Source organism: Clarias gariepinus, chromosome 10 (genome assembly GCF_024256425.1).
Source record: "Clarias gariepinus isolate MV-2021 ecotype Netherlands chromosome 10, CGAR_prim_01v2, whole genome shotgun sequence".
Lineage (NCBI taxonomy): Eukaryota > Metazoa > Chordata > Actinopteri > Siluriformes > Clariidae > Clarias > Clarias gariepinus.
The window spans coordinates 24,535,184-24,552,310 of record NC_071109.1 but is presented as its reverse complement, the minus strand read 5'-3'; the positions used below and the strand labels follow the sequence as shown (position 1 = coordinate 24,552,310).

General features: G+C 35.9%; 1 protein-coding gene across 4 annotated transcripts; it reads left to right on the top strand.

The window, feature by feature from the left end:
* The first annotated feature begins 2,488 nt into the window (after positions 1-2,488).
* On the top strand, positions 2,489-16,412 carry LOC128532236 (matrin-3-like). Of its 4 annotated transcripts, XM_053506471.1 has the most exons (20): positions 2,489-2,599; positions 4,459-4,589; positions 4,678-5,547; positions 6,674-6,735; positions 7,054-7,092; positions 7,381-7,397; positions 8,342-8,457; positions 8,837-8,898; positions 9,346-9,384; positions 9,482-9,513; positions 9,601-9,641; positions 9,746-9,865; positions 10,162-10,286; positions 10,412-10,937; positions 12,334-12,412; positions 12,532-12,569; positions 13,853-14,056; positions 15,007-15,181; positions 15,569-15,684; positions 16,117-16,412. In XM_053506471.1, the coding sequence occupies exons 3-20, from the start codon at positions 4,780-4,782 to the stop codon at positions 16,168-16,170; spliced, it is 2,613 nt and encodes an 870-aa protein (XP_053362446.1). In that variant the 5' UTR covers positions 2,489-2,599; positions 4,459-4,589; positions 4,678-4,779; the 3' UTR covers positions 16,171-16,412. The 4 variants fall into 4 exon arrangements, with proteins under 4 accessions (XP_053362446.1, XP_053362445.1, XP_053362449.1 ...); XM_053506470.1 differs by having other exon boundaries at positions 4,459-5,547; XM_053506472.1 differs by lacking the exon at positions 2,489-2,599 and having other exon boundaries at positions 2,717-5,547.
* The last annotated feature ends 715 nt before the right edge of the window (positions 16,413-17,127 follow it).

Below are 17,127 nucleotides of genomic sequence, written 5' to 3'. Positions count from 1 at the left end.
AAAGCATAATTTCTTATGTTATACTGCAGTTTGTCAAAATTGTTTAACATTGATGCTATCTTCATTATGCACAAAATAGCATTAGATTCATGATTAGGCATCACAGATTTAGTTCACAGATAAGAGTTATTTTAGTTCACAGGGGTGCAATGTACCGTAGAAGAAAATGCGCTTCATTTATAGAATCATACCCTTCTCGGTTGATATACAGACCCAGGCTGTTTGTGAGCTGTGGGTACCTGTAAGGGAATATGCTGTACACAAATCAGCCATAACACAAAAGCACCTGTATAATATTGTGTAAGCGACAGTTGCCGCTACCAAAATAACTCTGACTCATTGAAGGATGGCACACCACAAGACCTCTGAACGTGAGATGTGGTATCTGAATGAAGATGTTCTCAGCAGTTCCTCTAAATCTTCTTGTAAGTTATTAATGTGGATCTTTTACAGATTCCAATTGTTTCTGCAGCACATCCCACATATGTCTATTTGGATTGAGATCTGGTGTATTTGGAGGCAACACCTTGACCTTTTTGCCGTGTTTCTTAAATCATTCCTAAACATTAAGGGCAATGTGTTGAATGTGGCTACTGCCATGAGGGAATACTGATACCATAAACAAATGTACAGTGGAGTTCAAGATAATAGCAGTGTGTTAAAAAAAAGTGAGTAAAGCTCCATATCCATATAATAACTTAATCACATAAATAAATTTAAATCACATAAATGCATTGGACACCCTGCACATTCTATTCTGAATTAAGAATTAAACCATGGTTTCTAACAACTGCTTCACATCTGTGACAATTGTACTACATGCCACAATTCCTCTGCATTTCTTGGTTTTGCCTCAGAAACAGCATTTTGAATGTCGGCCCACAAATTTTCTATTGGATTAAGGTCTGGAGATTGGGCTGGCCACTCCATAACGTCAATCTTGTTGGTCTGGAACCAAGATGCTGCTCGCTTACTGGTGTGTTTGGGGTCGTTGTCTTGTTAAAACACCCATTTCAAGGGCATTTCCACTTCGGCATAAGCCAATGTGACCTCTCTAAGTATTCTGATGTACTTAAATGTATCCATGATCCCCGAAATAGGCCCAACACCATAGTACGAGAAGCATTACCATATCATGATGCTTGTGCCTTCAGTCTTTACTGTCTTCACAGTGTACTGTGGCTTGAGTTCAGCGTTTGGGGGTCGCCTGACAAACTGTCTGCTGCCTCTAGACCCAAAAAGAACAATCTTGCTTTTATCAGTCCACAAACGTCACGTCTTTCTGGTTTTGGTCTCCATTTTAAAGCTTAAAAATGATTTGGTATAATTTTTGCAGAGCAGCCTATAATTTTCTGCAGTTCTTTGTATGTTTTTTTTAATCTCTAATCAACTTTTGAACCAAAGCATGCTGTTCTTCTGAACAATGTCTGGACAACCCGTTTTACTCTGATTTTTAGAGGAAAATGCACAGGACAACCTTTTTTGCATTTATCCATAAATAAGGGGAACTTGTTTGACACCTGTTTTTCACAGAATAATTTACCTCTCCAATTGAACTCCACACTGCTATTTTTTTTTAAATAGACTAATATTTGTTTTTCTTCACTTACATTAAACTAATAATACATTTAGCGATTTTTTTTTTTTTTTATCTTGTGATTCAGAATAGAATTTGCAGGGTGTCCAATGCATTTATGTGTTTTAAAATTATTATAATTAAAAGTTATTATATGAATATGGAGCTTTACTCACTTTTTTCAACACACTGCTATTATTTTGAACACAACTGTACTTGGTGTGCAAATATGTTTGGGTAGGCGGTATGTGTCAAAGTAATGTTTGTGGAAAGCAGGTCTGAAGGTTTCCCAGCAAATTATTGTCCAGGAAATTACATTGTCTTGCCTTCTTCACATAGTGGGTAATTTTATGTAAAAAAAAAAAATCATCTATGGGGTTAAGATTACCATTTAAAGCTGGAAATATCTGGGCATAGGAATGCTTCGATTTACACGAAAAAACATAGTTTTCAATAAAGAGTATAATTTTTTTTTTTTCTGCCAAGAAACTTACATCAACTAGGCATGGCATTGGCCTTATTATTTCTTGTTTGTGTGTGGAGTTTTCATGTTCCAACCCGTGCTTGGTGTGCCAATATATTTAAATTTTTTTTAAAATTCTAGAATTAAATTTAAACATATTATAAAACAGGATAGCACGAGAATACTACAAAAAACATTTTTTTTTCAGTCTCCAAGGTTACATAGTGTAATTAGCTTTCGGTGTGTGTGGTGGGCGTGAAGCGTGTTGTGTCTTGCTGTCAAAAGTGTCACAGCAGTATTTACCTGATGTGTCTAAAAATGTAATAACTGCTGTAAATTGATAACATAAAGGTGAATTTGTTATAAAATAAAATCTAAAGTGTCAGCTTTGTGCTAGTTAAACCCGCTGAAATGATTTTTAGGGTGTTTTATGCATTTTTTTTACTCCTGAGGGAGACAGAGGGACTTTTACTTTGCCTCGTGTTCCGTGTTTCTCCGGTCTGCGAAATATCCTTTCCCTTTGCTGTCTTGCTACGCAATATTCACTAATTTTATAAAAGGTATGTTATATTTATTTTATGTTAGAATTTGTTAGTCTTTATTGATAGGTCAGTGTCTGTGCAGGCTAACACGGGTGCATATGAAACTAAACAAGGGCTTTCAGTCAGAAGTGTAAGAAGTAAACAGCTATGTAGTGTACCGGCGGGACCATTAGAGATAACTCTATGCTTGTAAAATTTTTGTCACATTTTCGATGTGACTATTTAAATAATAGTTTATTAATGCTTTTAATGAATGCCATTATCCTGGCGCGCTCGCGAGACGTTTTAAACGGAAATAGGCGACACAGAAACAAGATGGCGGACGCGGTTAGTCCACTAATAGCGGAACGCGCAATGAACAGCTACCGAGTTGTTTGGTCCGGTGCAGTCCACTGTTAGTAGATTAATTTATCCTATGGCTGAAAATGTACTGTTCGATACGGATGGGAGTCAGCACTCACCTCCCGATACGATATTATCACGATCCCCAGGTGCCCAAGTATCACGATTTTAGAAATATCCAAATTCGATATAACATTTCCACCAATTTTAAACATTTGAATGATTAATTAAATATAGCTATTTCCATATAACATTCGTTTTTTCGCTTAAAAACCGAGTGCAGCATTTAAACAATACAAACTTCAAATACAAGAGGTACATTTAACTGAGCAGCTCGTATCTCTGTCAGTTGACTAATTGGCACTCGCTGTGTTTTGAGACTGTTGTGTGTATAATGAATGGGTTTGAGACTAATTTTCTCACAGAGTTTGGAGAAAATGGCAGATCAGTGGCTTTTTAACGCTTGTCTGGTTATATCTGAGGCTGATCGGCCGATTACCGGTCACAGCCAATCAAACTGAAAACCAGCCAATTCTGGTCACTTGTCGATCGGCCACTCATCTCTATTATAAACATAAAAATTCTATTTAAATAAAATCCTAGATTGTGCGGTCAGTGTGGTGATACGTGATTTGCCACACTAGTGCAGTATGTCTTTGATGTTTGTGCAAACTCTACACAAAAGCCTAAATCATTAAAAGAAAGTAAGTGGTCAAATAAATTCTAATGCAGCAGACGTTAACTGCACACTTGTAATGACTAACCTATTTTATAATTCTAGTAAACAAAATATAGAATAAATTATGCCTTTACTGTTCCCACTGATGTATTTAATCTTTGATGCATTTTATTCCTGCAAACGACAGTCCATTTATTTTAAATAATAATAGTAAAATCTTAAGTAATAATGAATTGTGGGGCGTTTTTTTTACATCGTTTCTGAGAACACTTGACTCAAAAGTCTGATTCATTTTGATCGGTGTGAACACAATTGTTCATGAACATTGAACAATTTAATGTGCCTAATTCAAAAATGTTCTTAGTATGTGTGAAAATAATTTACTCATGAAATGATTCTTTTAGTGATTTTTTGACACTCTACTTATGGTGTGTCAATCCGGATCCTTGAGCAGAACTGATTCCACCCGTTTATTTAGCCATTCTTGGCTTTCAATAGAATATCAGGTGTGGCTTTTGCTTGGTTGCAGTGCAAATAAGGTATTTGTGCAAGTCATGTGACTTGTAATGGTAAGATCCACCCGACATGTTGCTAGATCTATCTAATGAATTAACCAGCCAGGTAGACAGTCTCTGATGGCCTTGTATGTTAAACAGTAGCCTCTAATGTTATTCTTCCTGCTATTTATTTGTTTCACAAGAAGAATGTGTTCCAATCTGGTTGATATGTTTGGATGAGAGGGTCTAGTCCACCACTTTTTATTATGAGAACTAACATTAATCCATTTACAGACCAGGAAAAAGAAGGCCTTGCAGATCTTTACTAAATACATACTTGCCTTAAAAATGTCTTCCAGAACAGGAAACAGTGTCTAGCTAGCCTCGCACTTATCAACAACCCATTACAAAATCCCTGTGTGATGGTTGGTCTGACATGATTGCACAATGCGCCAGCATCTGAATGATTATGTTGCGTTGAAATTTGGAGGTAAGTCTGAATATGTTGTCTTGTTACTTGGCTACGAGAAGGACCTTGAGTGCATGATTATCTTCTTATCTACAACCTTTATCGACAGGTGAATTATAATCTGCATCTCGCCCAGCGTCAACTCCTCTTGCTTAAGCTTGCTGCTTAGTTGCTCTGTCTGTAATTTTTTTTTCATCTGGATACCTGCAGCATGTCTCAGAAATATCCCTACACGAACACAGGGGATGACTTTCTGTCGCATCAAGACATGTATGCAAATTCATACCAGAGACAGTCCAATACGTACCAACCAAGAGTTAGAGCTCCATCTCGGGAGCAAACGTACTCTATGACATCTTCCAACAGAACTGGGGACTCTTCTTTCCACTTACCGGGGACTGCTTTGTCATTTCTTCAAAGCTGTGGACTGGACTCGAGCGACATTGCCCACCTTGCAGAACTTCCTGAGCATCTCTTCACTGTCGAGACACTTTCTACACTGCTTTTACAGATCAAAGAACGTAAATTGTCCGGTGCAACGTCCTCATCGTCTAGGCCTGGCATAAGTCAGCCACTTGACGATACCCCGACTCGAGCAAGAGAGGGTAGCAGCCACTATAAACCTGTTGAGTATCCCATTGATCGGTCAGCACACTCAGTGCACTCTCGTCGTCCTGAGCAAATTCAAACCCGGCAAGACTTCTGGGGAAATCCTAGACGAACAAGTACTTTAACCAGCAGTGAAAGCAGCAGGTTTCCAGACTACAGCGTCCCCAATTACAATGACTCATATTACAGTACCACAGATGTCCCGTCACGCTCTTTTAATGATGTCAGACCGAAGCCTTTGCTTTCTCTGAAATTAGAACCACCAGTTTCCACGCCTACTAGAAAAGAGTCCTCAGACTTCAATTGCAAAATTCCTCCGGCTTATCCTCATATGTGTTGTCTCTGTGACGTTACTGTCCGTAATACAAAGGTAAGTAGTTTCTTGAGTTTTCATACCACTATCATTGCCTCCAAACCAGCTAAAGATGTAAATTAGCATCAACTTTGAACACTCTGGTAAGTTAATAAACCCTGGTTGCTGTAAAAGGAACTTACTTATGTAAGTGCCTCTGGATAAGAGCATCTTTCAAATGCCAAAATGTAATATCTGTACTGCAGTCCATGAGGTTTTTATTTATTTATTTTTCATTTTATGTAATGCTTACATCCATTTGCAATTTAAACTTTGCATATATTTCCTTTTAAACGATTTAAATGTCTTGTTAAATGTTTGAGCTGAAATATCATCAGATATTTAATCCCCAGAGAGTTGCCATGAATCCACTTTTGAGCTTTAGTATTTACTGTACATGAATCCAGTTTTGAACTGTCCCTTGTTGAGAAAGCAGTTTAATGTGAAATCTTTAGCACACACACATAACATTTTGATAAAGTTTAGCTGTCAGAACATTTCTGTTTTAAATAAACAATATCTGGCCATTATTTCTTTTTTAATTATATATTGGCGGCAACAACTTTAAGCAACCATTTGTGAAAAGTGACAATGGATCTTTCACATCGCTGTGGAGGAATTTTGGCCCACTCTTCTTTGCAAAATTGTTTTAATTCAATCACATTGAATGGTTTTTTGAATTTTTTATTATTATTTTTTAAACAATGATATTAATACATTTGAATGATATGAATGTAGTGAATCTGAATGATTGTAAATGTAGTTTTTTTTTTTTCATTATAGGCCCTCTTTCAATTTTTATAATTTTTAGCATGCATGTATTTTTTTCTTTTAGGTTTAACTTTATTATATATATTTTGTATCCCTCCATATTTTTCATATTTTTTTATTTCATATTATTATTTTATTTCTATTGGCAAAAATATTGTGTTGGTGATTGAAAGGATGTATGACTTTTTGAGTTTTATTTAACTTTGAGTTTCATTTTAGCGTCGTTCTCAAATTAGGTTTTATTAATTTCCATGATTAGACTAATAGTCTGGAACAAGCTGTGAGTTAGATTTATTGTACTGTATACTTTAAAGCTGTTCGTCTAATTCTGTACAATGTGGATGTATTTTTGTTTCCTGCCACTTTTTCGTAGGAGTGGCTTTTTCATGTTCGAGGTACTGAGCATGCTAAAGGTCAGCGTCTACTTGAAAAAAAGTAAGTGTGTTACTTCAGCTGTGAAAGCTGTGTTGTTTATGTTACATTACCCTACATAGTTTTAATAACATGATCACATGAACATGAACAGAGTTTATGAATGTATGCTTTCAATTCAAACTGGTAGAATTGTACAAAATAACAGTTTTATTTACAGTTAGAAGAGTAAAAATTACCTTTTTTTTCTACATTTTTATATTGCTATGTGTATAAAATAATTGTCGAGCATTACATAATCATAAGCAGTGCATAATCCAAAGATGTAACTTGAACGACTTGCACATTGTTGCTGAATTAATTATGATTATTTATTTGTAGGTACCCAAAATGGGCAGGGACTATTGGATCTACAAGAAGGTAAAAAAAAAATGTAAAAGAACTTTAATCACAGTTAAGTTGTTTTTCACTGATGTGACCAGAAAAAAAAAAATCAGATTTCACTAAATTTACAAAAAATGGCACTGATTTAAAGCTATGTGTAAAGGTCAAAAGTTATTCATGAATTAATATAGCTATCTGCTCCATTTATTAATATCGTAGTCATTAACAAAATAATTTCTATTTGCACTATGCATTTCTCCCTTTGTTTTTTGCCTCAGTTGTTTTTATATTCTATCCCTAATGTAATATCCTTATTTTTTTCAGGAATGAAAGCCCAGAAGGTAAAAGTCTCTACCCCTTTTTGAACTTATTAAAACATCATATAATCTCATGCTGTGATGGTGTTGAAACAGACTAAAAAACTCTAGTGTTGTTTCCAGACTAGTTTTTGTATATCATTATTAACCAATTTTATCTGTTGTTTGTGTCATTTTAAAATAAAGAGCAATAAAGACGTTTAGTATTCATACCCTTCAAAGATAAGATAAGATAAGATAAACCTTTATTAGTCCCACAAGTGGGAAATTTGTTTCGTAACGGCAGCAAGTGGACAGTACAAAGTTAAAAATTAAGAAACAACAGTATAAAGTAAAATAAGATAAAAATAGGGGAAATCAAATAAAATAACAAATACTAACTGTATAAATGTATACTATACACTCTGGCTATAAAATATGGACATCTGTGTAGTAAAAAATATTTACATAAATATATATTTAGACTATAAGTAAACACAGTTGACTAAGTAATATGTTTGTACTCAATGAATATATGTATACATACAGAGAGTGAATGACAGGCATTTACAGTAATATTCTAAATGTTTTAATTGCACTTTGCCCAGTTATGGTGGTTCCCAGAGACAGAAAGAAAAATTGCACGTTTCAGCATAGTATTGCACATGACTGGAGATATTGCACATCACTATAAAGTTTAAAATGTTCCTTTATAATATTGCACATAACTACAATGGTGTATTTGATGTGTGTGTTTGTTCGTTTGTGCGTTTGCATGTGCGTATGTGGTCAGAGTCTAAGTTGTACAGTCTGACAGCAGTCAATTTAAAAAAGACTTGCGGAATCTCTCCTTCCCAAATCGTGGGTGCAGCAGCCTGCCACTGAAGGAGCTGCTCAGTGCTGTCAAATAAATACAATGGTTACATAAGTATGTAAATACACAGTTTGTTATTGTACCAGTCACCGGGTTTCCATTGTATTTATTTCAGTTTTAGAAGGTTTTAAGGTTCCAACAAGGACAGAGGCCTCTGACTTCAATGGCATCGTTCCCCCAGTTTTTCCTTACTTGTGTACTCTCTGCCACATCGCTGTCTTTTCTGAAAAGGTATGCAATCTCTTAATTCAAAGCAGATAACCTTAGAAAGTATGGAGTAAGATCGGTATCAAATTTCACAAATAAATGTCACGCGATACACAAATGTCCAGTTGAAGTCAGAAGTTCACATACAGTGCTGTAAAAAATATGAAATTTTTTATTCTTTTTTTGTTGCCATTTTTGTCACACTTAAATGATTAAGATGATAAAACTAATTTAAGATAATTACTGTATAACTTATAAAAATCGTCCAAACCTGCCTGACCGTAGTTCATGTTCCTAAAGACATACATTTTTCTTCAAGTTTCATGCCAATATAATAAACATTGCTATATTTTGTGCAACCTGATGTTTGCAATGTATTTTTTATTATTTTTTTTTTTTGTAGGACTGGTCTGCTCATATTACCGGTGGTCAGCATGCTAAGAGCCAGCTTGACCTTATGGGAAAGTAAGTCATCCAATTCAGTAATGCTATTTGTGGATGTACTGGTATGATGTTTAAATTTGTCTTTAGCTCAAAAATGGCTTTTACATATTATACTTAAAAATTAATATTTTTTATACATGATTTGTAGGTATATTTATTTTCTCTTAATAAATAAGATATGTTTAGAGACGACTGGACTCGACAGATTCGACTTACTGGCTCCAGATATTTACCTGATTAGTGACTGGGTTACAGAGTATTCTATTCCAGAGCAATCTTTTAAAAATATCTTATTATACACCTTAGCAGTTGAGGGTTAAGCGCCTTGTTCAAGGGCTCAACAGTGGCAACTTGGTGGTGGGATTTTCTAATCAATAGTCCAATGCCTTAACATCTAAACTACCTGAGCCCCTTTTTATATGTATAGTGTTTATAGAAGTGTATATAAACCTGATTACATTCGTGTAGGTACCCAGAGTGGGATGGAACTGTTCAATCTTCTAGAAGGTAAACTGATCTGTTCAAGAATTGCAAGTTCTTTTAATATACCAAGTTTTAAAATACACTTATTTATATTGTAATGTCATTCTTTGTCATTTGTTAGAAATGATGGTGAGCCCTCCAATGACGTAAGAGGTAAACGTCCTCATCTTTTTCCAAGCATTTAAAAAAATTTAGCTTCCCCATACTATCATGTAGTAATTGTGTTGTATCTCATACAAGATGGAACCTCAGAAATAAAAACGTCACAAGTGAAGGATAAAGTAGGTTCTATGTTGCCACCTCTACTTTGAATTTATCATTTTGTATGCCTTTAAATAATTTACATTTGCATGTGAACACAGGTCATTTGTTTTTGTTTTTTTAGCCGATTTCTCGAGTTGTGAGCTTTGCACCATTGCCCACTGGGGAGGGTGTCACTGCAGAGTTGACTGCCATTGCTAAACGATTTGGAACCGTCAGAAAATCGTTGTTTCTGCCAAACCGGGTACCATTTGCATTTGTATATGTTAAATATTTGTTTAAAAATTAGTTTGAAAATGCATTTATCAGTATGAACACAATTGATGAGCAAGCAACATGTTTAGCACTCACTGTTAAAACAGTAATTTACGTAGCACATTAACATGCTACTGTTCATTTAAATGTTATTATCCCTTAAAATAACATCTGATTATGAAATAATTTTATTCTGAAAAGGAAAATATTTTGCCTGTTATTTCATAACTGCAGTGCTTAAGCGAAACTTTACTTGAGCTTTCTAACGCTTCAACTGTTTCACAGGGTTTTGTGGAAATGAGTTCTTTAGAAGAAGCCAAGAAATTTGTTGAACACTACTCGGCCAATCAGCTGAAATTAAAAGGCAAATTAATTCAAGTCACCTTCTCTTGTGAATATAACTCACTGAGGTACGTAGTTTTTATGCATTTACGTGAATATGAGGCTTCATACATTTTGTATCTTCCAGCATAGTGTGTTTGTCAGTTGTCTTCAATTTGTATAATGTAGTATTCTTTCCTTGCTTATGGCCCAGAAATGCAGAAGGTAATGACATTACACAATCCAGACGCACTCACACCCAAAGGAGCTCTAGCCCAGGCAGGCACAGCACTCAAAGGGACTCCCTAAGTCCCGGGAGAAGACGTTCCTCAGAGACGACCCGTTCTAGCCCTAAGAGAAAACATTCATCAGAGAGAACTCCATATAGCCCCCAAAAAAGACGCTCGTCAGAGAGAGTCCCCTCATCTGGAAGTCGCCAAATAAAAGACAGAAAAGAGATGAAAGAAAAAGGAAGCATGAGCAACAATTCAGATTCAGACAATGACCTTGAAGAGCTCAAGGTGATAGCAAATGATGGTGAAGAACTGGTATGTGTCATTGATGAATATAAGCGCAGAAAAACTCACCAGGATTATTTACTGTCAGAACCAATGGATATAACAGATGTTCATGCAGTAAAGCCTGGAGAAGATTCTCCAAATGCTGATACGTCAGAAGCATCAAACTGTCTGAAGGAGGGGCAAAAGATTGAAGAAAAACAAGATCACGAAATAAATGAGGTACTTGAACTACAGTGGGGCAAAAAAGTATTTAGTCAGCCACCAATTGTGCAAGTTGAGGCCTGTAATTTTCATCGTAGTTATACCTCAAATATGAGTGACAAAATTCAGAAAATCACATTGTAGGATTTTTTAAGAATTTATTTGTGGATATATAGTGGAGCAAAAAAGTATATATATATATATATATATATATATATAAAACACACACAGATGAAACTCAAAATTAGAATATCATGCAAAAGTTTATTTCAGTAATGCAGCTTAAAAGGTGAAACTAATATATGAGAGAGACTTACATTTTACATGCAAAGTCAGTTCTCAAAAATCTCAGAAAATTTTAATATTGTGAAAATATTCTATTCTAGGCTCCAAGTGTCAAACTCTAATCAGCTAATTAAGCCATAATGCCTGCAAAGGCTGTATCAAAGCACATTAATAGAAAGTTATGTGGAAGGGAAACGTGTGGAAGAAAAAGGAGCACAAGCAGTAGGGATGACCACAGCCTGAACAGGATTGTTGAGAAAAGGCCATTTAAAAGTATTGGGGACTTTCACAAGGAGTGGACTGAGGCTGGAGTTGGTGCATCAAAAGCCACCACACACAGATGGATCCTGGGCATGGGCTTCAAATGTCATATTCCTTTTGTCAAGCCGCTCCTGAACAACAAACAACGTCAGAAGCGTCTTACCTGGGCTAAAGAAAAAAAGAACTGGTCTGTTGCTCAGTGGTCCAAAGTCCACTTTTTTTTGATGAGAACAACTTTTGCACCTCATTTGGAAACAAAGGACCCAGAGTCTGAAGTTTCCACAGTCTGTGTTGATTTGGGGAGCCATGTCATCTGCTGGTATTGGTCCACTGCCCTTCATTAAGTCCAGGGTTTTGGAGCACTTTAAAATCACCAAAACTTGGTTTTCATTAAAGCATCCTGGTCTTCCATAACACCTCAGCAGTGCCACAGGCTGATAGCTTCCATGCCACGCCACATTAAGGCAGTAATTGCTGCAAAAGGGCCCCAAACCAAGTACTAAGTACATATGCGTACTTGTACTTTTCAGAGGTGTGATATGTTCTATGTAATATCCCTGTTTTATTAAATGCATGTAATATTATAATTTTCTAAAATTGTGGACTTGGGGTTTTCATGAGCGTTAAGCCATAATCATCTCAATTATGACAAATTACAGGTTGAACTATCTTGCTTCACATGTAATGAGTTTCATATATCTCATATATTAGTTTCACCTCTTAAGTTGCATTACTGAAATAAATGAACTTTTGCACGATATTCAAAATTTTCACCTGTGTGTGTGTATACTATATATATATACAGTATATATATATATATATATATATATAATTTTTACAGGTTTTAAACTTACATTTTCCCCCACAGAAGGACCATGATTTCCCCGATATTCTTGAAAATTGTGTGACCTTGGATGAATTCACAGAAGGAAATTCAGATTGTCAAGGTCTTTACACCTGTTAGAACACAGCTTTTTTCTTTTAGTTTTTTCTTATTCTTTGTCTTTTAAGGTAGAGCTTCTGTATGGACTTGTAAATAACTAGACTTTTATAATTGGTCTTTCAGAATTAAATATACCAAAGGCCTCATTTCCAGCAACTGAGGTTAGTCTTGGTATTTTCTATTTAGTTTTTCTGTTTTTGTATTCCGCCACTCTTGCTTTAATACCTCTAACTAAAATTCAGTGGAACGAATCACCTACAGGGTAATGGTTAGTACTGTCGCCTTGCACCTCCAGAGCCGGGTTCGATTTCCAGCCAGGCACAATTCCCATCTCTGTGTGCATGGAGTTTGCATGTTCTCCCCGTGCTTGGTGGGTTTCCTCTGGGTACTCCGGTTTCCTCCCACAATCCAAAGATATGCAGGTTAGGCTAATTGGCGTTCCCTAATTGCCCGTACTGTGTGTATGTGTGTATGCCCTGCGATGGATTGGCACCCTGTCCAGGGTGTACCCTGCCTCATCCCCTAAGCCCCCTGGGATAGGCTCCAGGTCCCTGCGACCCTGAATGCAGTATAAAGTGGTATAGAAGATGAGTGAGTAAGTGAGAATCACCTAAAGAAGTCACCTAATTATTAAATAGAGTCCACCTGGAAGAGTAGCAAGGATCCACAGTTCAAGTGGGTTATTTATTTGGAGAATCTGTCCACAGGACAAATATTAGTCGTGCACTCCACAAATCTGACCATTGTTGGAAGAAGGCCATAAGTCCCATTGGCAGTTTGCAACAGGGGCAAAGAAGCTGGTCAGAGTTGATGGGAAGATGATAAATGGAGCCAAATACAGTGCAATCTTAGAATAAAACCTATTAGAGTCTACAAAAGACTTGAGACTCGGTGGAGGTTCACCTTTCAGCAGGACAGTGAACCTAAAAATACAGCCAGAGTTACAATGGAATGATTTAGATCAAAGCATCACTATTTGTACAAATGGTCAAGTCAAAGTCCAGACCTAAATCTAATTGAGAATCTGTGGCAAGACATGAACATTTCTGTTCACATACACTCTCCATCCAGTTTGATTGAACTAAAGCTAGTTGCAAAAAAGAATAAATAAAAATTTCACTCCCTAGATGTGCTAAGCTGGTAGAGACATATATCAAAAGACTTGCAATTTTAATTGTGAAACGTGGTTCTACAAATGCATTTTTTCTGTTTTTTTGGGGAAAATTTTTTGAAAACCATTCAACATTTTTCCTTCCAACCACAATAATGTGCCACTTTTTGTTGATCTATCACATGAAATCACAATAAAAAAAACATTTGCGGTTGAAACGTGACAAAATGCTAAAAGGTTCAAGGGGTATGTATACTTTTGCATGGCACTGTATATGCATATACTGTATGTGCACACATGCAGACAACCATACAGATTTTTTTTTATTTTAAGGAATCTTCAGAGGATGTGATCACATGCCAAGATCATCTGTTTCCGGTTTCGTGTATGAAGCAAAGCGATAAAGAATCTAAATCCCCTAAAGAAGAAAGTACGAGCAATATAACTGCACAACCCAATACTTCAGAGAACATCGAAGATGCTGTTGATCAGCCTAAAGAGGAATGGAACACTGAGAGAGTGACGAACAACCTCAAGGTAAATTTATTACACTCTCGTTTTTATGCGCAAAAAAAGTTGGAAATTTACATACACCTTATCCAAATACATTTTGGATTTCATAACTCCGTGTGTTTCACAAATCCTGGCATTAATCCTTAAATTCTTCACATTTTCAGTGGGTCAGAAGTTTAGACCGCACTTAGTTACTATTGCGTAGCATTGCCTTTACATGGGTCAAATGGCTCATGTAGCCTCTCCTTTTCCTTCAGACATGGTCATTATGGCTAAACAGTTAATGTTTGATTCCTTAGACAAAGGACATTTCTCCAAAAAATGTATATCCCCATGTGCAGCTGCAAACTATAGTTTGGCTTTTTATGGTGATTTTTGGAGTAGTGGCATCTTTCTTTTGGATTTTGTCGATATAGATACTTTTGTACCCGTTTCCTCCAGTGTCTTCACAAGATACTTTCCTTTTGTTCTGGGACTAATTTGTACTTTTTATAACAAAGTACATTTATCTCTACAAGAAAGTATGTGCCTCCTTGTTGAGTAGTATTATGTCTTTGGTCCATGGTGTTTTTACAGATGATCTTGATGCGTTAAGATATTTGGAAATTGTCCCCAATGATTAACCAGACTTTTTTTTTTCCTGGCGTCTTTTCCGCTTTTTTTTTTTTTCCTCCTGTATGTCAAACAAGGAGACACTGACTTTGAAGGTAGACCTTAAAGTACATTTTAAACTGTAGGAATTTCATAAAAAACTCAGAATAGCCATTTTTCAGTAGTAGAAGAAACATTAATAGTAATAATAAAAACGAAAGAAACGCAACAGTGATACAGCAAAAAAAAAAACTTATTGTGGAACTCGAACCCCTGCTCAGTTTTCATTGTCTTTCTTTTTCGTATTCATGTCTGTATGTGTTGGAAATAGTTTATATTTCTCCTAATTTTACTTTTAACTTTTATTGCTCTGCTTTGAGCAGAAGGTTGAGAGCGACATCAATGTTCCTCCTACTGAGTCGTCATCTGTTGCATCCTCTGCTGTATCTGAGAAGAGCCAAGAGCCGACTGAAGCTCCTGCGCCTCCAGCCGAGTCTGGGAAAAAGCCTAAAACTACCAAAGATGGTCTTGGGCCGTATGAGCCAAACGTACCAGTGGGTAAGTAATTACTTTAGAGTCAATTGCAAACTAATTATGGATTAACTGAAGTGCATTGCATGTTTGTACCCTTTGAACCTTTTTTTTTTTTTACAACTAGTAGTAGTACAACTTTTGGAATGGAATTGGAATTGACTTAAATTATTTATACAAAATATAGGCTAAAATGTAAAATATTCAGAAAAGCAAATAAGCCAAAAGTCAGTTTTACTCTGACGTAAAACACGGAAACACATTAACAGGTGAAAATATGCCTAAACTCCAGTCGTATAAGCATTTCACTGCATATTATACTGTGTATGGCTGTGTATGTGACACAATTTTTTATTTTGAAAAGTAAAAAGGTAGTGCTATTTAATCACTAACAATACTGCATTGTTGTTTCAGGTGTGGAGTTTGTAAAGACGGGCTACTACTGTAGAGTGTGCTGCCTTTTTTACTCTAATGAAGACACTGCTAAAAAGGTTCACTGCAGCAGCCAGGCACACTACGAGAAACTCAAGGTTACTTAAGGTTTCATATGGCTTATGTTTTAACACAGAATGAATCTATATTATAGACATATACACTGCCTGGCAAAAAATAAAAAGTTGTCATTTATAATAATTTCTCTGCATTAAGCAAAGAAAACATGTGACATTCAAATTACTGGAACTGGGTTAAGGACCCTTAAACACACTTCAAAACTTGGAAAGATAATGCTAAACCATTAACTTTGTTGAAAAAATGTGGTCAGGGAAAAACAAAATGATTGGTGATTGGCCTACAATTGTGAAGTTGCATGGTAAAAAAAACAAACAAACAAAAAAAAAAAACACCATGGCTCTGTTTTAATAATAAAAGTAAGAGCACGTCCAATTATACAAGTTTTGCAGTGTAGTATACAAGTGCAGCCTGTATTCATTCAGCTTCAACTTGTTTGCTCTGCTTCTTAGAAACACTTGGAAAAGAAGAAGACCAAAGCACAGAGTAATCCTGGGAAGAAATGAATCTGGAAGAGTGTAATTGGTATTGTACAGTGTTTGGTTGTGCATGTGTTTGGTCTCTGCATTTGGAGGATTAATATTAAGTATAATATTTAGGTTAATTGTCAGTTACACATTTACTTTTTTTTCTGAATGTTTGTTAAAATGTTGCCCTGTCCTCCGGCTCTTTCATAGTTGTTTGCTTTCCATTGTTTGCGGGGAAATATGGTCAATCTCTGTTAACATTAAAACATTTCTTACACTGACTCTTTCCAGATTGTGATGAATTCTTATCTCTATTCATTTTAAATATCTTTGCATTGCTGTTATTATTTTAGTTTTGCCAGATAATCTAGGACACTATTAACTGAAATATGGCAATACAACCATAATATTAAAAATAAAGATAAAGAGAAGTACATTATCTATTTACAGTGGTATCTGTCAACAAGGGAGATCCAACAACCTGCTTTATAGTATACTTTCCTTGCTGGTTTCCTTAAAGGTTCACTGGTTTTCTCTTATATTCCGATGACATGCAGATTAGGCTAATTGGTGTTCCCATAATACCTGGTGTGTGTGTGTGTGTGTGCGCGCGCGCGTCTTATGATGGATTGGGTGTATCTCTCCTCGTGCCCAATGTCTCCTAGCACAGGTTCTAGTCTATATATACAGTGTATATATATATATATATATATATATATATAAAGAGAGAGAGAGAAAATGAATGGTATAGAAGATGAATAAATATTCTTTTTCTTTTATTTCAGACCCAAGATGGCTTTAAAGATTAAATAGAACCCGACATAACACCAATAGACTTTTGTTCTTTGTGGTCATCTGAAGTCAGTAGTCTGTCAGAATCAGCACAGAACAATCGTTCAATAAAGCACTAAATGAGAAAATCATCTTTGCATGCAAAATTATTTCGGAGCAACGGGGTATTAAAAGGTTTTGAGATCCGCGCCCACAGATCCGATG